Source organism: Mastigoproctus giganteus, chromosome 2 (assembly GCF_048544385.1).
Source record: "Mastigoproctus giganteus isolate SK-2022 chromosome 2, ASM4854438v1, whole genome shotgun sequence".
Classification (NCBI taxonomy): Eukaryota; Metazoa; Arthropoda; class Arachnida; order Uropygi; family Thelyphonidae; genus Mastigoproctus; species Mastigoproctus giganteus.
This window is the reverse complement of record NC_143576.1, coordinates 62,045,824-62,068,359: the sequence shown is the minus strand read 5'-3', so window position 1 is coordinate 62,068,359 and position 22,536 is coordinate 62,045,824. Positions and strand designations below refer to the sequence as shown.

General features: G+C 37.2%; 1 protein-coding gene across 1 annotated transcript in view; it reads left to right on the top strand.

Moving 5' to 3' along the window:
- The window catches only part of LOC150089319 (uncharacterized), a 150,188-nt gene that overhangs the window by 112,297 nt on the left and 15,355 nt on the right, over positions 1 to 22,536 (top strand). The window contains exons 6-9 of the mRNA XM_090388999.1: positions 9,232 to 9,362; positions 11,441 to 11,597; positions 16,744 to 16,833; positions 17,714 to 17,871. Of these exons, the coding sequence (XP_090245125.1) occupies positions 9,232 to 9,362; positions 11,441 to 11,597; positions 16,744 to 16,833; positions 17,714 to 17,871 (536 nt within the window). The remainder of the gene's footprint in view (positions 1 to 9,231; positions 9,363 to 11,440; positions 11,598 to 16,743; positions 16,834 to 17,713; positions 17,872 to 22,536) is intronic.

Here is a 22,536-nt window from a genome sequence, read left to right as displayed (position 1 = left end):
TTTAAATGTTTTATTAATTATTGAATATGGATGATAGTAAGGTTACCATGAATAATTTCTCGTCGGGAAGCCCTATGAATTAAAATAAATTGTATTTTACTAAAATATTCGATTGTTCAAGTTCATTGTACTCAGAGGCTTTCTCCTCACAAATGAATAAAGCCCTATATTTTTTTTTATATAGGGACGTTATTTTTTTGGAATTTCAGTGTAAACTGTTATGATAAGGAAAATGGAGAGTGCTGCCTTCGTAACCGTGACTTCAAATCCTGTTGACTGGAGAGTTTTTTTTAAAGGTCTTGACTCCAATCTTTGATTAGCCGGATATAGAGGATTTTCAAAACGGGTAACATTCAACCAGACTAGTCAACATGCGCTTCAAGGAAAATAATTCTCATGCTCTTTATACTGGAGCTTAAATCGGCTCTAAAGAAAAAGTTTGATGGTAGATCATTAGCGTTTATATTTACTAGGACTTGAGCCCACTTGACTTATTCTACCATTTTTGTATTTTCTATATTTTAAGCTCCTTTGACATCAGTGGGGGATTTGTGTGGTCTTCCCAGAGTATAAATAGAGAATTTTTTTTTTTTGTAGTCCTGACGTAACTGAGTGGTTAGCACGGGAGTGCGCGTTTTAATTTGATTCCAACGAGACTACTTAAGGATTGTTAAGGATTGTATTCCTGTCAAAATGATTAGTCGTGGACTCCTGCCTCACGTGGTCCTGCCAGAATGTAAGAAGAACATTGTTTAATCAAAGCTAACCTAACTTATATATCAAAGTTGTTTACCGTAGAGCATGAGAAAATCTGTAGTGCTTGTGGTATATCGCTTGAGGCGAAATTTTCAGTTCCCAAAATCAAATCTCATATTGGTTACATTTTACAAATTGAGGCAGGTTTCTCACGCGGCACTGCAGCAATTGCAGGATACACGAGCATCAAAACATGGCTAATGAAATGCAATTTGTGCAATAATTGCGCAACACTTAACTTTATAACGCCAATTACTCGAAAAGAAATGAACAAAGAAAGGAAATTAATAAAAAAAAGAATGTACATAATTAAAGTGCAAAAGAAACTGAACACGGAACACCAATTTACATTGTGATTATGAAACATTGAGTTGATCCCGTAGGGCTCACGAACACGTGAGATTTAATCTTCCACACTTACGGGTTGATGTTGACTTGTGAGTTTGTCTGTACACATAATGAACTTCTTATTGTGTATTGTTGTAGTGTGTGTGTGTGTCACACGTGCGGAGGCAGTCACGATCGTAAAGTGCAACAGACGCTGTTCAACCTTTTGCGTTTACTAGAAGCGTTACTCGGCTGGCGAGCGTCACCAAGGCTCTGAATGCTAATGATTAAGTGACACTTGTGGGTTGGCCTCGGTTTCCTTTTTATGTCTATTCACCAGGCTGGGTGGCGCAGTTTTGATGGGATGTCATTTCCACGTGTTTCAGTACAGAGGTCGCAAATATGCGGCTTCTATTTCACAGGCGTATCAAGGAGCGGGATTAACACAATCTGAATCTTTTCGTGATTCAGTGGTCCACCTTAAGATCAACTCGGTGGATATGAAAGAGAAAAATGGGGGGGGGGGGCAAGCCACAGGATTTCTCTGCATATTTCTCTATAATAATAAATAAATAAAATAAAAGTAAAAAGTAGATAAACAGATACAAATCATGCACTTCCTTCCTTATGTAGTAACGATCCACCTGACCTTTGAATTTCTTCAAACTGTCACTTTTACTAACTAAGGAGGTATATGTACTTAGTTCTAGCAATCAACAAATCGCTGGCCTAAAGAGAACTTTCTACGCTCTAGTGTAAACCAACCACTTCCCTGTAATTTTAATTTATGGTCCTAGTTCTGGAATTCTTTATAACAGTGAACTTACCGCCTTCATTCATTTTGCTAATCCTCCTCTCGAAACTTTATGAACCTCAATCATGTCTCCTGTAAGATGCTTGGTTGCCGAACTCTGTAGCCCATATAAACGGTCTTTCTTTGTACCGTCACCCTTTTGTCGATCTTATCATGCAAGTTGCCTCTCTTTGAACCCTTTCAAGAAGCTGGATGTCATTTTTCTGATGAGATATCCACACTTGGACACAGTATTCCAAATGTGGTCTTACAGTTGCCTTATATACTGAGATTATGACCTCCTTATCTATATAAGATATTGTTAGATAAATCATCTACAGAACAGCATGGACTTTCCTAGTCGTCTGTTTAAAATGTTCAAAGGACTTCATAGCTGTCCATATAGTAATTCTCAGATTACTTTTCCACTGTTTTTAACCACACCAAGAGTATAGTTTATTTTGGGGTTACCGTTTTCCAAGTGTAAGACAGCATTTTCTGCATTAAAACCAGCTGCCGCTTTACTAACCATTCTTGAAGCCTCTTCAAGTCATCCTGAAGGAGCGTTTCTTGGCATTTATCGTTAATGACTATCTCAATCTTTACATCCTGTGCAAATTTTCATATAACGTCCTCTATACCTTCATCGATGTGGTTTATGAAAATCAGAAACAGTGGTCCATGAACAGATCCTTCTGGGACCCCACTCCTAATTTTACACCAAATAAAAGAAATTTCCGTTAATCATTGTTTTCATTTCTGGCGCCAAACCGCCATCCATCTTAGAAGTTTTCGAGTAATTCCGAAATGTTCCACTTGTACAGTAAATTCTCATGAGGGACTGAGTCAAATGCCCAGCTAAAATCCAAATAAACAATGTCGAAATAGTTCCCGAACTCATGAGTAAAGTGTCAAAAATAGCTTAGCAAGTTACTTAAACACGATTTTCCGTTGACAGAACCATGTTTCCCTCAGAATGTCATTTCTATCTAAACGGCCCCGGATACTCTTAATCATTTAAGATTTTCCATACCACTGAAGTCAGACCAACTGGTCTGTGGTTACTACTTCTCTCTTAGAATCGCCTTTATTCGTAAGATATGTTGGCTGGTCAATCCAAAGGAATCTCTCCCGAGTCCAGTGATACTCTCATAATTAACCTCAATGGTTCAATACATTCTCTGGCCGCTTCTCTCAAAACAACTGGGTATATGCCATCAACTCTATGAGCCTTATTTGCCTTTAGGCTCGCAAGAATTTATAATAGTCATTTTAGTTTCATGTGTCAGCTTCATTCGCAGCCTTTCTTCAGCTTGAAGGATCTTTCATGAGTAAAGACCACCGATGAAAAGTACTTATTCAATTCATCAGCAAAATCAGCTCGGTTATCTAAGACTTCCCACATACAGTATCCAACCTGATTCGTTTTCTTCTTTGTGTTCACATGCAGGAAACTCCATGTCTCCATTCTTTGCTCTTTTAGCCGGTGCTTTCTCATACTCTGGCTTGGCCTCCCTAACTTTATCTGTGGGCTTCAGTACTTTCATCGTTCTGTAACTTTCCCATGCTATACTTTTGTACTTTATTAAATTGCCAGCTCCGAATTTGTCCGTGTCTGCATCTTCCTCGTGCTCTATTTTCTTAATGGTATATATGCATTCTTAGCTTCTGTGGTCGTTGCTTTAAAGACATTCCATTATTCTAATGTATTCGCCCTCCTTCTGCAATCCGCCCAATTAATATATGCCATGTATCTCTATAAACTGTCATAGGCTTATTTTTTGAAATTAAAATCTGCGCTTTTTCCTTTAATTACTTCGACATGCGTCTTCTTCCAGCTAACGACTGCGTGATCACTACATGCCATTGGTTTCTGTATTGTTAAGCCCTGTGATGTCATCTGATACGTGAGTAATGATGAAGTCAACAACATTATTATCATTAGTGTTTTCTCTAATATTCTGGCACAAATCTAGTTTATTTAAGATTTTTCCCCATGGTAAGTTTTCCCTCCCACATATTCCAGTCAACTAAAGGCAGACGACATTCATAATAAGACATTCAAACTGCTTGCTCATTCCACCTGCGTGTAGGGACTCTTCACGCTCTTCACATCATGCTCTTCACAATCCTCTGGTCTGTACATTACTCCCGTTCTCATTATACCTTTGCTTCTAACTATCTCACACCACGCAGATTCTATGCTGGAAAAAGTAACTTCTGATTCAGCAGAAGTTCTTTCCATGCTCAGGCTGTCTATTGATAAGCATGACCCCACCACCCTTTTTATATTTCCTAAATATATAGTGCATATCATTAAAGATCATCCCCAATTTCTGTGACTGGAAATTGGAGATGAGCCCTTCTATGGCCTTCCACAGGATGAGTCTTCACACTTTCTAGGTCACACTGATGAGTAATGTTTTATAATTCTCAAAGAATTTTGTGCTATCTGCTATTATTTGTTCAGAACGCATATTAAAAATACATTATTTCAATGTTTTTGAGCATTATAGTTATACTTCACGTTGCGTTCATAGCTTGTAAGACAAATATTTAAAATGCTATGTCATATTTTTCGAATATGTGTAATGGCAACCAGGATGGGATATCCGCCTGCAATTCAATGATTGAAGACTAGAATGACCTTCCTATATAACTTCTACATTAATGTCTTCAAAAATGAGGGTTGTTAAAGAAAAAACTTCACAGCCACGAGCCTGAGGCAAATGTCCCTATTACACGCTTAGCTCTTCGCTGGAATGCCTTGATGCTAATATTGATTGTCAAATCGCAACTTTGCCATTGAATTATCCATTGTCTTGTCACCCAACCATATTCTTGGAAGGGATATAGAAAAACCAAAATAGCAGAATAATAAAGAAGTGCCAATCACGCCATATGAAAATATTTATTAATGCAACCTCCAACTTAGAGACAAACGGCGAAAAATGTGGCCGAAGTGAATCTTCGCCAAATATACAGTCTGAAGAAATGTTTCTGGTATCAAATCAGTCTGAAAGCGTTTTCCCACATCAATAGGACAGTAGTCTTGGTAACACAATTCCAATGATAATGCGTAGACCTGAATGTAGTGCATTCCGATCTACCTCGGGCGGTAGTTATGGGTTACCATCCTTACCGCTCCTAATCGACGTTGTTACTTTGAACATTGATCGAGTCTCGTCGATGATGAAAGGAATTTTTATGGACTTTTTTTACAACATGTTTGAGTTAGTCGGTCTCAGACCAGGGTATCATAGGTTTTCGTCCAGCAAACAGAAATTTGACCACAGAACACACGCATTATATGTGTAGCAATATGGCCTTAGTAGCTGATGCTCCGAAAACCCAAGAACAACAACAAGCATAACCACACCTAATTTAAGATTCTATGTGATACTTGGTCCAGCAACAGAGTTGAGTGTAGTCATTTTATGAGCCGAAACATGAAGTCCAAAATACCTCTCATTAAAATATAACCCACCACCCTCAAGGACATCAGGAGAATAATGCAATGTGTGTGTGGACATGTAATGTAAACAAGTCATACACCATTGCAATATACAACCCTCACCATATTGCTAAAAGTCAATGTGCAACTGGTTGAACACCGAATGCAAACCCGCCCCGCATTTCCAATCTAAATCACGAGCATATCAGAAATTGCTTATCACCATGCCTAGACAGTATCATTAATAACCGCCCGGACCCAAACATCAACATTGATTATGAGAACCAAATTGATACTAGAGGCTATATAATCCCTATTGTTGTGACTTTCATGTCGAGGTCTTGTAAGAAGCATTCTTTTAGTTAGGCCAGAGATCGGATTCACTTCAGTCCTCTCATTATCCTATTTTTTTTTTTTTTTTTTTTTTTTTTTTTATCGGAATGTGATAAACTTAAAGAATCATCTCGATACGTTGGAAAAAATTTTTTTCGGTTGCTGCTGAAATTGTCTGCCTACCTGAGATCTAGCTTTTGAACCCTACCAATTATAGCTGGTATATCCTGCAACTGCAGACTATGCTGTAAAGTGCAAATTTCTGCTCTAGAACTCGTATCACAGGAGGAGGTGTCGCCATTCTAAGCAATGACGCTTGCTTAGAATCCACTGTGACTGTATCCCACAGTCACAGTTATATGAAGCACTGGTTGGTTTCAGGTGAGGAAAGCATAGTTTTTCTTCCAGCAAACAGGAAAATCGACCAAAGCACACATGCAATTTACAAACGTTATATATTCGGCGCAATATGGCCTACTTGACGTAGTTTGCTCCAACTGTATCAATTGGACAGACTGTTTATTGCTTCAGAGTTAGTGAATGACTTTGATGCAAAATCCAGTCTGTCTAGTTGAGTATTCAACAGCCAACCTTCTTCCACAATTAAAGAATCTTCTCCTTTTAAGAATTCTAGCTCCCTCTGGAATTTCTGTTGTTAATGAAGGCCCAACATGCAGTGCTAATCGCTTTGACTTAATGTTTTCATCGATTAAATGCAGCATTGATACTACACCTGCGACCTATTTCGCCTGGATCATTATAAACTTAATCCTGTTCAGCTTCTAATGCACAATTTCCATATTTCTGATAAAAGGCTCATTAGATCTCCAACCTTTCCCGACCCTGAAACGTGCTAAAAGTCTGCAAAATGCGTTCTATGGAACTCCTTGAGAATTGTGATCCATTACTTCCTGTCGATCTTTTTTACAAGATTGTTAAATTCGTTAGCGCTATCTGCTGCTTCCAAGTTTTTTACAATTTCTCCGAGATTCAGAGTATTGTGGACCTGTCAGCCTTTTCAAGCAAAAACAATTGCTTCACAAGCAATGGATGATATCGAACCTGCACTCTGATCGTAAGTCACTGGCAAACAGCAAGTTGCCTCACCATCCTGATCAAAATTTAGTACTCAGCTATTCTAATTGAAATATGGATGGACTACATAGCTGGCTTCTCTGCCGAATCTCCTGGTTGCCCAATGGTAGTGTGGACTTGCACCCAATCAATCAAACCAACTAGCTTCAATCACTAAAAAACAGTCAATTATTACCATCATTTCTCTAAAACTCTCGAAGGCTGCATGAACTGACAGTGTGCTACATTTGAATATACAATCGACCCACTACTCGCTATATATGTATTGGCTAACCCAAGTTTTTGCATCCATCTGGATTGATTATTCTGTAATTGCTGTGGCGAAAATTTCCAATCCTACACTGCTAAGCTATTACATACCGATAACCACAGCTTCAAATCTGTTAAACATTCTAGAAAAGGTCCTATTATCAACCTTATTTAATATAAGGGTCAACATACTTGACCAATTTCACTGTGCTGTTCCAAAAAATCTACTTTTGTAACCTGCTAGCCCTTCGGTCTGAAATTCTAAATGAGTTTGAGGCTAATTTAACTCGCACTTTACTACGCTCACGTCCAATCGGACTTCCGCGGCTTAGATGTCAATGCGGTAATTAACGCGCAAGAAAATTACTTTAGTATCAGTGTAAATATACTTCAGTTTCTACCATCTCTCCTGAGATGTAGATCAGTAAGGTGTTCCACAATGCAGGATCCTGTCTGGAACTTTTCATGGTTCTCTTAATCCCATGTCTATATCACTGAAATGATATTTATGTCTGTGCTAATGATATTATGCTCCTTACACCTTTAGCCCAAACAATAAATCCAGAAAATTCAGTCGCCCAAATCAACCAGAAGCTTCATAATTTGGCTGAATTTTTGAAAAAGGCTTAATCTCTTCCTGAACTTGGATAAAACTGTTTTGATAACCTTCTCTTAAACTAATGTTAACCATATTAAAACCATCGTTAGAAGCCAAAATAATTGCTATGAGTCTTTAAAGACTTAGGTGTAGTATTTAATGTCAAAATGAGCTTTGTCCAATAAAATGCTTCTCGAGAAAATTAGTAGTCTGCGCTGGTAGAATTTAGTAGTCAATGTTATATGCTGCAGAAGGTATGGTCTTCGGCCTCCAACAAAAGAAACAGATTTTTGCTGCCGAATATGGGAAAACAACTGGCACCATCTGCTAAACGTGAATAGTTCTATAATACTTGCTAGTCAACTCAAAATTATTAGGTTATCCAACCTAATGAGTTGGAGACGTCTCATCATACTGTGAAAATGATAGCAGGAGTTATATCATCACCGTCCTTCTGGGATCTTTGCGTATGCCTTCTCCTGTCCTCAGATCATCATCTTTGAGAATAATTGCCAATCGGTGTTTCAACCGATTGAAAATTGGCAATTTTCAATCGGTTGAAAATTTGTGGTAGGTTTATTCCGGAGAAAGCTCTTCCTTTTATTCAGTTATACAGAAGATCCACTGTAGGCTTGTTTACAGATGTCAGGTGAAGCGTGGTATCATACTAGCGTGTACCATCTATAACTCTAAGGAATGTTGAATATTGCCGTTGCCCATCTTTCAACAGAAGGGAAGCGGTGGGTATATGCTGATCTTAAAGATGCTGCCACATGTTGCTTTCTCAGACTGGTAATTGATGTGCAGTGCCTTCTCTGTTGACGATGGTACAATTTAATCTCTAATGGGGATCTGGATCATTGCCATCCAACAATGGTAAGAGCTGAGTAGGCACAGCTTACAAGAATCATGATATACTTGTGGAGGAGGGTGACCCTTCAAACTCAGTGAACAGATCGATCGTATAGGCATCACTGGTGACAGCACCTTGGTGTTTTTCCACCGTGTTATCATCCACTGCTCTTAATACACATTTCGAATAGTACCTCCTTTGTGAAAGTTGTTTGATAATGAAGGAGACCCGGAATCAAATTTCAAGGTTATGAATAATCACGTATGGATTATCCTATAATTATGGAGATGATAGATGGATGGACGGACAGATATAATTATATATAAATGTTCACCTGTGGATTATCCTACAATAATGGATAATGACGGAGATTGTGGATTATATTAATTATGGATAATGACTATTGTCATTCCAAAATTCTAGCACTCATTAGTTACTAGCTGAACTGAACAAAACTGTGTGCAGTTACCATTTCTATTAACTGAAGCAAGTAATGCCGTCAGTGCGTATTCAAATGTGTAACACCACAAAAAAATGAGCATTGCATTATGGGACCTGTCAATCCCTTTTTTTATATGCCTTAATCTCAAAATAGGTATTCTATTTTTGTATATTTAAGAAATCAATTAGCTTTAGTTTGATAATACGTACGTGTTCATTGAAATCGTTACAACTCAGAATTATGTATATTTCTCGTAGCCCTTAATATATGATTCATAATTGAGATTTTTGCGCCACAAAAATCAAAATCATAATTGAGAACTCTTTTTTAGCCAGCCGTCATCCGTGCGAGTTGCGATGTGCAGCCAGAGATGGTCGGCTCACGTACAGCTTCGGTAAGGTGGCGGATGGGACGTCGTGCAATGTGGACAACAGTCATGTCTGTGTGAACGGCCGCTGTATGGTAGGTAGGAAAAATTTTCTTACTGTTTTATTAAACAGCAATTTCCTCTTTCTCGTTATTTGATCTTTTCCACTGCTAGTATTAGAATTATTTCCTTTAATTAGTGAAGTTCTCAGCATTATTTCTACTGTCTGGTTTACATCAAAGTGACATGGGGTATTGATAGGTTTGGGGCATTATGTAGGGATTAATTTAGAGTTTTAAGCTACTACTGAGGGAGGATTTACACTACGACAGGATTAAATTATTCTGCACTAAGCTGTAATATGGTAACTTCATCTGTCTGTCGTCTAATGTTTACGGTTCTAATGACACTTTAGGGGTCTAATGACAGTCGCCCTGCATAGATACGGATCGTATTGCTTCATCAAGGAAAGGCTACCTTTCTAGCAGATTTCTTTGATTACTTGTGAAACCAATCACCGAGAGTCAAAGTTCTAATAAATAGATAAAACAAACTTTTGCACTTAAATTAGTTTACTGGAAGCACCTGAAACTGAAAAGTCAACTGCAAAACTAGCTTATTTTATAAATATTGGTGTCGTACTTAAAATTTAAGGATTCCAGGCCCCGTTGGCAAAAGATAAATTCAGAAAAGTACCTTGTTAATTTTGCAACTGCAATGAATGATGCTGAAGGTGATGGATTTTGTAATTATTATAACATTCTGGTAAAGTAATTTTTTAAATCGCTGTTGCACTTCAGCATCCAGTTTGAAACGGGATTCATTTAATTCAGTTTTCAACCTGGATTCAGTTATTAGATGGCTGAAGGTATGGAAATCTCATTGACGAGGTTTAGACTGTAAAGAAGATACTCCATCTGTTCATCGGGTTAGCCTTCAACCTATTCGTGCTGAGACCATTGGGCACCACGGAATGCTTGCCAAATGGGTGCAAAAACCTAACTCTAGATGATTCTGGCTTTAGGTGATGCATCAGCTGCTGTATAATGCTTTGCTTGTAGTTCTTCTGTTGACAGCCTTCTGCACTTAACAGCACGCCAGCTGTATGGACTCTAGGAAAACCTATACTCAATATTTACTCTCAGCTGATCCCAGCTTATTCTCAAACATGTTAGATGACTGATTAGCACAGTGACTTGGTCTGATTTGATAATGAGTGGAGATGATGCTGTATTTTCGAACGTAGCTACGAACGGGTTTGTATTTACTAGAAACCCCTATAAGGTGAGGCAGATATCATTTTAATTAGCGCTGTTCGGTTTGTCTTCGTCAACTGAAAATCTAAAATCATTCGTCCTTAATTGAAGTTTCTAATTAATCAGTTTTTATTAAAAATTGACGGCCCTTGTTTCGCGAAGTTAATATTTCCCCTGTGCCATTCTCATAACATCGTTCGCTTCCACATTCATTAAATTTACAATAGTAAAACTCCTTCCTTTGAACGTACTAATTCAAATATAATTACGAAGATAAATTCCCTCAATAATTCATTCTTTCAGGAATTCGATTCTCGAGGGATTTGCCCAAACTAATTAAAGTGAAGTATGCAAACTTCTATAATTAGTACAATTGCTTTAAACTTTTTTGTTTGTTTTTTTTCAAATTGGATTTCGCAAAATAAGTTTTCCTGCATGTAGAGGACATTTGTAATGATTAATGCAAATTAATTTGGGGAAGAACAGTTTTTGCATCTCTATCTAAGTAATTAGAAAACACTTAAGGAGAAGTCCATACAAAAATGACTGTCATTTCTTGTGCAGACTGATTGAAGCATGTGTAAGGTTTTTCCTGATCATTATGCTTGTAGTAAAAACAACTGGCATCTAAACGATGCCTTTTGATATTCATGAAACGTTTATTGGTGTCCCATGACACTTGATATATTTGCCAATGTTTATATGTATACTTAAGACTGATAAAAGTTACGTGTAACAAACTGCCTGTAAATTGTCAATTATCTTACCTGCAACCTTCACGGTGGTTAAAATTTTCACGCATGCATGGCCCTAAAACTTTAATTAGTTCAGTTTTATTTACCTGAAAACATTTTCTCAAATAAAATCAAACTTCTCCTTCAATAAAGAAATTCGTGTTTATTTTATTTCTTTGCTAGCCAGTGGGCTGTGATGATACGATCGGGTCAGAGGTCTCAGCAGACATCTGCGGTATGTGCACGGAGATAAACGCCAACTGCATTCATCATAGGGATGTTTACCTTGGACAACCAGAATTCTTTACCGATTCCAGAACCGGAATTCACAACCGCAAAGGTAATGGGTTCGTCTCTTTCCTTTTCAGTAAAAATGCTGCGTCAGTCAGATGACTATCTGCATCATATTTATATATGGAGAGATAGCGATCTATATTTGCTCATTCGGCCAAACCAGTGTAATTACAAAGACTGGAATATTTTATTACATTGTTTGTCCAGAGATACTTGGGTGCGTGGGTTAAAAGGGGGAAGTATAATCGCAGTTCCTTGTTTTCTTGAAACCTGTCTTGATGGGTTGCATAACTCAATGGGAAGAAAAAACTTCGCTTGTAAGGAAAATATCATTGAGGTTAAAGATGGGGGGGGACGATTAATTGTATTATGCGATTTCTACAATTTGCTGTTTAATAGAGGCCATTTTTTATAATAGGAATCGAAGTGGCTTAAGCGGAACTATTCCAATGAATTTCGAAGCAACATAAAAAAACGATTCCGTTCATCCAGAAAACAGCCAGGAGAATACAAAAAAGACACAGAACTACTAAGGATGAGGACTGGCTTGTCCTTAAGGCAGATGCATTAACAATTGTTTCCGTTCGAATACTGTACGTCTCCACAAAACATGCGACACCAATGTTAACTGTTTTGTCTGCTGCAGGATCATCCAGCCCTCATAAATCACTAATAATACCCTGGGTTTCTGTACACGTATAAAACCATCTGGACATTAGACTACTATGCAACGATATTACCATAAGACATTGCATTACTTCCAACAGTCCACCTTGTCCATGAACTCTTGTCGCTTGGACAAGTGAACAGATGCGTAGTCTACCACTACTCCAACTATTTTAAAGATATCCACAAAATAATACCGTTATTTAAACTGTCATCTCTTGAACTCCTAGAATAACGTAATGTATTCTGAGTTTATTCGTTCATGTGCAGTTAATTTTATACCATTATACAAAACATATTTGCAGTAATTAATCACTTACTAATCACTGTTTAGAACATATTCGTTTGAGTCAAAAGATATAGCCAGTTTCGTTTTTTATTACCTTGTGTGTTTATTGTATAGGCAAGGCCGTAGTATGGACACCAGCAACTATAATTTGAGATTCAGATATTTGTTAAGTCAAATATGGAAAGACTGTTACGTTTTACTCGGCTTCATTAAAACTGATACCACCGTGATAATAAAGAATCCATTGCCGTTTGACACCAATGATCTCGGCTTCACTGGTATAATTTTGTTACTTTTGGTAAAACTGTTTCCAATTTTGGATTCCCTTAATTAGTGCAATTCTCAAAATTCCTGATTATTTCTAACAGTAGAGTGCCTGTTATTTTGGAAGATAGCTTTGGAAGCTAGGCAGTGAAGCCTCGCAAATATGCATTTATTTCTGCAGTTGATATTTTCAAAAGCGTTGCAAATGATTTAACATTAAGCCGAAGTTTAACTATCATTATGTAAACTCCAAAATTTTATATATTACAGCAGTTAACAGTTATACTGCATTTTGAGCGTGAAACTCAGTAGGGTTTAATTTATACTAGATATTACGATTGTGATGAACTTAATACAAGGATGACTGACCATTGCTTCCTTGTTATGGGATCTATTTCGAATCCCTTAATCACATGCAACGCCACTTATTTCAGGTAATAAGAGGCCGTATATATATATATATCAGCAGATGTTATTGAGAGAAGATTAATTCTTAGTCGTACCTTCAACTCCAACAAACCAATTGAAGATTCAGAATGAAGTGAATAAAGAATTCTATATAAAGTTCAGTTATTTCGTGAAACTTGATGTTGAATGTAAACTGAACAATACAAACCCTCAGAATATCATTCATTGAAGAATGGGCTAAGTATGCATCACTTTTTCCTAATGGTTTAATGTTATTCTCCGAAAATTTGGAAATATTTGGCATATTAATATATGGAGAGGGAGCTATCCCTTGCTAAAATTGGGTTATTTGTTAATCACTGTAGCTGCACAAATGTTGGCTTGATGGATCTTTTCGAATTTTCCGTTGCTAATATACTCATATGTACTTAATATTATGCAGTACCAAATAATTTTTAAAGACAGTCAGTTGTGCCATAGCATTGAAATGCTATGGTAAAGCTGACTTCGACGATATTTTCAGCAACCATTTAATAAGCCTGGCCATAATTAAACGAATCTTTCTTATAATTAATAATTATATTTCTTATAATTAATACATGTTCCTAACCGCTACTTTTACTTTGTGTACTGAATGCCTCTTGAATAATCAAACTATTAGGACAAATTCATCTGCCAAGATCGAGAGCACCTAAATGCCATTTCAATCATTTCACAAATAAACGTGGTGTCAGTTTCTATCTGAGTGATAAGAATTTCTACCTATAATTTTCGAAGATCGGCTTACTTTTTTCTGGAATTGTTTAAGTTAGTGGTTGCTTCAACCACTGCTCATCTCAGTCGACCTAACTGTTCGCTTTATGATCTCTTCACTTCAAAGGTGCTACTTGTGTTCTCTCAGATATTCCTTGTCAGAGACTTCCTAATTTGGAACCTCCTCTATTTTATTTCTCTGCTACTGCAACTCCACTAATCACTCTGAGCTCGCTGATTTCCTTTCTTTGAAAATCTGTAGTCTAACTTTCCTAACAGTGAGGTTAATTTACTTAATGATTTTAATGTTTGCAACTCAAATTGACTTCAGTTTTCGAGTTGCAGACCCAGCTGATTTCTGCTTATTTTTGGTTGCATTACTGTTTTAAATAACCTGATCCCAATGTTTCTCAGATCGTGCCAGGAAAATTATTCTTGTAGGCGTAAAATCATTTATTCTGCACAATACTAAAACCTAGTTTCTTATCTAAACCTTAGTTTCCAATAAATGTGCTAAGGCTCTTCAAGATTCCAATTAAGTCTATGAACGTAACAAACAGTTATTAATCAGTCCACACTTCATTTTGAACAGGCTAAAAGTAGAAAACTTGTTCTTGTTCAAATGGTAGGCGAGCATTTTGATTTCTTAAAGCTATTAACTGCAACTTCTGTCCATCAATATTCCCACGACTTATAACATGATGGTTCTATTTCATCCTCTGTTAGAGAAAAAAATTGACTTACGGGTAGCTTATTTTCCTTCTAATTGTTGTATCGAGGTAAAATACGTCCTGTTACCTCCAATATACTACTGTCTTCCAACAGAATTTTTAAGAAGAGTCAACAAACTTGATGTCAAGGAATCTCCAGAAATCCTGATTGAGTTTCTCCACTTGTTCTCAAAACCTTTGCTCCTGTCCTGTGTCGTTTTTTTTTAATACTTTCTTCTTTCACTGATGTTTTTCCTCCTGTTTGGAAATTTGCTCATATCCAGCTAGTTCCTAAAAAGGTACACAAATCTCTCCAATCCAGTTAGTGTCCCGTTGCGCTTCTCTTTACAAAGTAATGGAGAAATCCATCAACTGCAATATCTTAAACTATCTCGAAACCTTCCATCTGATTAATGATTATCAATATGGATTCCGTTTGAGTTACTGGTGATATATTGGCTTATGTTAACAATGTTTGATTAAAAAAATTCGATGGAAAAAGTTGTTTCCAAAAAAGTTTCCAAATTCGATGGAAAAAATTGGCATAATTCAAGCAGTTGCTATTGACATTTCGAAGTATTTCGATCGTGTTAGGCATAAGTCCTTCTATACAAGCTTCCACCTTGTGGTCTGCCGGGAGTTTTTGTGGTTGGGCTCCACGTTTTTCTCAGACCGTTCGGTCATGGTGGACAGTGTTCTGTCTTGTGTTGGTGTTCTTTTTCTGACTATTTTCTTTTTGTATATTAATGATTTTTTTTAATATTGACTGAAAATCCTATCCAGAGTTTTGCTGGTGACTGCATTGCACCTTCCAGTTTGAGAAATTGCGGTTGTGATTTTTCTGCACAAACAGCCGCAACTTCTCGAGTATCCCCCATCCATTCCCTAGATGTTGATCTCCAGGTAATTCTCCAATATTGCGAAAAAAAATCAAACTTCAATCCTAAACCGCATTCTTATCTTATTTCTCGCAAAAGGAGTTTACTGCTTCTCTGTTCGTCTTCGATGACACATGGATTTCTAGGAAAGATTGCAAATATTGCTCTCCCTGCAACTAAAAACCCGAGTTTTCTTTTTTTGCTCTCTTCTAAACAAATGCTCGTGTACATCTGAAGAAATCCGCTCTACCATGAGATATTGTTCCTACACCTGAAGTGGTGTCCCCATAACCGCTCTCAGGATTCTAGACGCCATTCAAAATCAGGCAGTCAGGTTAATCAATGACCCATCTCTTTCGAAGTTTCTTCTCTGTCTAATAGACTGTTTCCGCTGCATGCCATTTCTGTAGGTAGTACTTTCATAGGCAATATTCTTCTAAACTGGTGCCTGTAATTCTCCAGTCTATTTCAAACCAGTTCGAATACGTTCCCCAGGCAGCCAGCAACCATTCACTGTCAAACTCTAAACTTACAGAACGAACTTTTCCTCTTGTACCCCTTCTATTATTTTCTGAAACAACCTTATTTCACATATTTCCTGAATCTAATATCAGAAAAAAGTCTAATATCGACAAGTATCTTCTGTCTTCTCAGCCTTCACACCATTCATTTTCACTACGCATTACCATTTCATAATCGTGTGGATAATCGTATCAGTTCTCCATTTTAATTCTCATTAACCGATACTTTATTTTGAAATTCATATTTATGTTCATTAAGTCTTCAATTAATTCTGCTACTCTTAACTCGTATGGTATTGCGAATGCAGTCTGATATTTAAATGACTAAAACTCTGATTAAAACTAACTCTGATTAAAAGTAGTTTTCAAATGCATCGAATAATTTGTGTAACTATATATATTTTTTTCTTCTTAATATAATGCATGTAATGTTAATATTCTTTTTATAAATAAAACCCAACTTTTGGCCTGGTGATGGAATCGTTGAAATTATCCAGAAACGTAGTCTGCAACAATTGTTTGAAATTATTAAACTAGGATGTTCTTACCGCACTCAACTTTCCAAGAATAAACTTTTTTCAAATGAAAAAATGGTGTCTTCCTCCATTTTTATGTTTAAGTTATTAACAGAATGTTTTTGTCCAATGTATTAGAAGTTATATGTGTTATTAATGCTGTCTATAAAACAGTTTCTCTATTAAAGGTACAAGAAGCAGGTACCACGAGGTCGTGGTCATTCCACCTAAAGCAGTAAGACTGAAAATTCAACAGTCCAGTGGAGAAAACTATCTCGGTCAGTTTTTTTTCTCGTCCCTCCCCATTGTGTAATGCTGTTTGTAACAGTGTACCTAAATTATGAAAGATTGAATGATAAGAAAATTACCACAAGATAAAAAATGGATATATATATATACTTCGCCACGAACTATTTTTTCATACTAAACTCAAAACCTTTGTTGCTAAATAGTAAAAATCTTTATTGAAATAATAATTATATTCGCAAATCACCGCCCTCACCCCTTCCCCAAAACTGTTTATCCCTTGATAATCTTACTTGAAAATTATTGGACACCCTCTGAATTCCAGTCAGGATTGGCCTGCAATTTAGTTTCAATTTTATTATAGTATCGGCGCACTTGAATTTAAGGGATTACCGGTTTTCAATTTAGTGAAACCTTATCAAGATCTCACATCTTTAGCTGTGATGTCGAGATCTCGCTAATCTGCTGTGAAAAGTAAATAGGCTTCTTTCTCACCAGTTCAAGTTAGATAAACTCATTTCAGTTCGACAGAGTGGAAGTTTTAAACAGTGGAATATTCTACGTAATTACGGCCAGTCAAAAATAAAAAAATGTAGCAAATAACGAGACATTATGCGCAATTTTTTCTTCTTCATTTTGTATTTTAATGTTTCCACATTTTATTAGTTTAATGGAGCGCAACATGCGTGTTAAGTACCTAAACAAAAATTAGAATTTTAAAATACCTACCGCTAAACAATTATTGTAAGATTTTCAAATCGGAACTATTTGGATTATTTAACCATTAATACTTTTAAAAACTTTAAAAGTCGGTAATTATTTTGCATAAAAGCAATTTGATTTTGTACTATCATCTTTTTGCAAAAATTACTTGAATTAAGAATGATTGTCGCTTATTTTCATTATACTTAGCAATTCGAGACAGAAGCAGTGCTGTGATCTTTACCCCCCACTTCAGCAATCCTAGTCAACAAGAAGTAGCGGGAACTACGGTAACCTATGAACGTCACGAGAACAACAGCGAGTCGCTGACAGCTACCGGTCCCACTAACCAGGACCTTTACGTAATGGTGAGTACTTTTCAGTTACGCGCCATTCACGCTGACACTCGTATAATTAACTCCCATCTTCAGTTGACCTGAACATGACATATCTGTTTCACTCCCGACCTCAACATGCGCCTTTTGCCTTTATCAAGACACATATGTGGACATTTTACAAAGAAATCGCATAATTGTGCCCATATTGCTCGCAGCACAGCAGTTCCAAATTAACTTGGAGTCTTCGACTGTACCTAGATTCTTCCTGGCTGAATCCTGAAACTTGTCCTTAACTCTGACCTCTTGTATACATTCCTGTATTGTAAACCGTCATTGCAGTTGTTTCTTAATCTTTTCCTTAGCTTTCTAAAGCCTTTTCTTGATGAGCCGTTTTCTTCCTTTCGTGTCTTTGTTGTATTTTCCTCATTAAAGATGTTTATCTTCCTAAAACCGTAGTTATCTTCACCCTGCAAAAACATATTTCATGAAAGTCATAATAATTATACTATTATTATGTAATATAATTATTTTATGTAATTATATATAATTATAACAATTATTATATAATAGCGTAATGATAGGATTAAAATGGTGCGGATGGACAAAAAGTCGAATTATGTACGTATCATTACTATTTGTCATCCACAGTGTTTGCCTCGTGAATTACGTTGTGTGTATGTGTTTTTGAGGTTCCTTTTGCATCTTAATGTACGTCGCCTATCTTCTCTCACTTAAGAAGTATGTTCCTCACTCTACTGTGTGCTTCGTTATAAGGGCCAGTCAAGCTTATTTGGCACCCTTCAGGTTTTGGGGTCCTACGTACATCACAAGTTTTTTACGGTAAGGTTGGTTGATTGATTGAATGGATTCATTTTTTAAATAAGTCTACTCATTAAAAATCATTGCCGCTATTTAGTATCGCTGTTCGTTCCGCAGAATAACCTATTTGATGGGTATTTTTATATAAAAAGGAGTTATTCGTGTTTATTTCCATAAAGAGTTGGCAACACCAACTTGAAGCGAAAATTTTTTAACTAAAATAGAATGAAATATTAAAATAAAATAATAAATCTAAATCGTTAAAAAGGTAAGCTCAAGCGATTCATTGAGAGTTTCTCAATGAACCTCTTGAGCTTACATTTTACATGTCGCAGATATCAGTTAAAAATCAAATGCTGCTATAACTAATAATACTACAAGCTTACTCGCCCGGACATCCGAGAGGAGTTATGCCTGTGATCAAGGGATTGTACAGGTCCATGAACCAGATGTAACAGTTTTTGTTTAATTGTATTTATCTTAAAGGAATTGATCCGTGAAGGCAACGACTCGTTTAAAATTCATCAGTTATTCAGAATATTTTCTCTTGGGTAGTGGTGTTTGTGCTTGTCCTGGACAGTAACATCCTTCGATTTTAGAAGAATGGAAGTTAAAAGTACAGTTAGCCAATCTGAAGCTGTTTGGGTGGTAGTAGTTGGATGTGTTTTCTGAGGTCTGTATAAGTTTGAGCTAAGGTGCAAAAATTTCTGACGTTCTTATTTTATAGAGACACTGATAAGCATTCTGAAGCAAAATTCTATAGAACAATGGTCCTCATGTTTCAGTGACATAAGAATCCGTTCCCGTTTTTTTTTTTAGCTTAAACCTTTTTGCGGACCACAACGCTTAACTTTTTTTTTTTTTTTTTTTTTGTGCGAGCGCCAAATTTTTAAAGATTGATCAGAAATTTGAGACATTATTCATGTATATCCCCTGAAGCAACTCTACGCATCCACAAGAATCCGTGGATGTTTGAGACCATAATTTGAGAAATTCTACTACGGAGTGCTTTAGGAAAACAAAGTTTTTATATCGTGGCATTATTAAAACAACTCTTTACTTTTTAACCATAAAACTATTGAAATAGCAGCGTTTCTATTAAACAAGCAGCTTACTCGGCGTAATGCATCTTTGTCCACGACTTGATTGAAGAATCTAGCGTCGATTCCCATGACTAAAGGAATTTTTAACATTCTCTTCAATGGAGGCTGTGGATATTTCATCTCTGGAAGATGAAATAGGATTTCATCCTGTGAATTATTCTGAGTTTTTCAGCCGCACAACTGGCAAGTAGGCTTCTATGTGCGCACACTCAATTCACGATACGGATTTGATCGACAAACTCCAATGTTGTTAAAATATATTTTTTTTGTTTGCTGCTAATACTACACTGCTCGAGAAAATTAGCACAACAAAATGCTTTCCGTGAATATTTTATTGTGAACAGTGTCACCGAAGGCGAATATTTGATATAAATAGGCATCCTGTCATGCAAATTCTCAGTCTCCAGTAGAAATCGATCTACCATCTTACAGAGTCGCATATTTTTCATGCCTGTAAAAACATGGGTTGCAACCATAATACTTCATTCATGTCACACAGTGTCGTCTCGGCTCTGTGGAAGTAGTTTCAGAAGAGAGGAACCATTACAAGGAGAGCTGGCCAAGGTCGCCCGAGGGATATGTCAACCAGAACAAACCGGTATTGGCACTGACAAGCAAGACAGAACCCCACGATTTTTTGTCATCAACTGTCTCTTGAGGTTGCTTCCTACACAGGTGAAAGCATTCACAACCGGACTGTGTTAAGAAGGGTGAATTCAATTGGATTCTACGCAAGTGGTTTGTATCCCATTAATCCCAAACCACCGCAGAGCTCGCCGAGTCGAAACTGGTGCCATGAATTTGGACAATACATATATACTCCATGGACTTGGAGCCCTGACAAATGGGGTACAGTTCTGTTCTCTAGCTCCCGTTTTAGCCTACAAACAAATAGATTCTAGATGTTGTTTCATCTGGAGGCTAGGAGGAATGCGTTACCATTCCTCCAACACCAGAGAAATGGACACTTAAGGTGGAGGCAGTGTTCTCGTGTGGGGCTGAATAATGATCAACGGCCGCTCCCCTCTACATGTTTTTGATACGAGTACCGTAACCGTGCAAAGTGCCGAGAATAGATCCTCGAATCCTGTGCACGACTTTTTACGGGCGCGGTTGGCCCAGATTTTCCTTGCATGCACGACGACGCCACTGCACATAGAATTCGAGTGGTGGAGGGATATCTTCAAACTGAAGATAATCAACAGACATAAATCCGATCGAACATGTGTGGGACGCCTTTGGGTGTCGCAATGTATGCCAACGGCCAACTCCTCAGTAACTTGTGAGCTAAGGGCTGCGCTGGTGGAAAAGTGCAGTGTGTTTAGTGTCAAACGGCACCAGGGATTTCCCCCATCTCTGCGTAGTATACTTTGTGGGTGTGAAACAGAACCCTGTCAATGCCAGAGGTTTAAAGGTGTATTGATTTCGTATGTGTAGTGTCGTGTACCATTGTTCCTCTGGTCATTTATCCGCTGGGCCCCTAATAGGCCCAACGTTGCCCACACTACGCGACGTAGAGGCAGACCAGGTACACCAGTATTAGTCTGGCAGGGGCTGCCACCTAATTTCCTGAGATATTAGTGGCAAGGACCTAAAAAAAAAAAAAAAAAAAAAAAACGTTTTAGAAAGGGAGTCAGTCAAAAGGAGTGCTAGTTATCGCTGGTGGAAGAATTGGATTTGTTGCCACAGAATCTTATAGACACCCTTATATCGAGCATGGTTTTAGCCGTTGGGGTTATTATTCGTCGTACAGATGTCATACAAAATATGGTCACATATTTTCGAGCACCTTGTATCGACTTATGTAGTGTCACCTTTTTCGTAATTCTTATACAACCCCTATAAATGCCCCTTACACTTGTCGGACGTTTCGCGCTGTCTCCTTATTTCATCGTTATTGTATGGTACACCAACGTGCCAAATTTTGTCCCGCTTCATCGCAAGCTTGAAGAAATTACACCACGTTTGTTTCTACGTGTTCTGTTAATTGTGCGAGCAGTGTAGTAGAGAAGTACAACTAATGTATGCGAACCTATTCGTGCCCATAATAATCTTACGTTCTACTATAAATAGCCGTCCTATTTTTTGCTTGCTTATGCTATCTTTCCACCACCACTTCCATCAAAATGTACATGAAAATACGCCGGAAATCAATCGAAAAAGGTCCATAGAAAGTACGTTGGGAGTAAAGATCTACAATTCGATTTTCGCTTCACGAATTTCCCTCAGTAAGTTAACCTTTAGTTAACGAAGATTAAAAGCTTTTAACTCGTGCGATTTTTTTTTTCATAATTTTTCTAAATATCAATTTCAAATTTATTGTATTAAAGTGTAATACCGGATTCTCATGTTTCTTGTTTTTCTAATGTATCTATTTAAAATAAATTCTCTTTTATGCAGTCTTTTCCCTTAATCAGATAAGTTATATTATTTAAAAATATTTTTACTATTTGAAGCGTCGGGGATGTCGAAGTCCTGATTTAAATTCTTATTTACCTTCGATGTACTGACTCAGTTTAACTGTTCTGTTTGACATAACGAGGGCTTTCCGTGATTAAAGAAATAAAATCGACTTCTACATCCTCTAATGGTAGTATCAAGATCGAAAATTCATTGGCCTCTTTCCAAAAGTGTTCAGTTATTGGGTTGCATATAAATGAACACTTTTGACACTTTGGCCGGCTGCCCCCTCCCCCTTGTGTTAGCCTTTGTTTGCCTTTAGGTGTTGTTTGAACTGAATTGTTGGGAAAGCGTGAAATGTAATATTACGCCC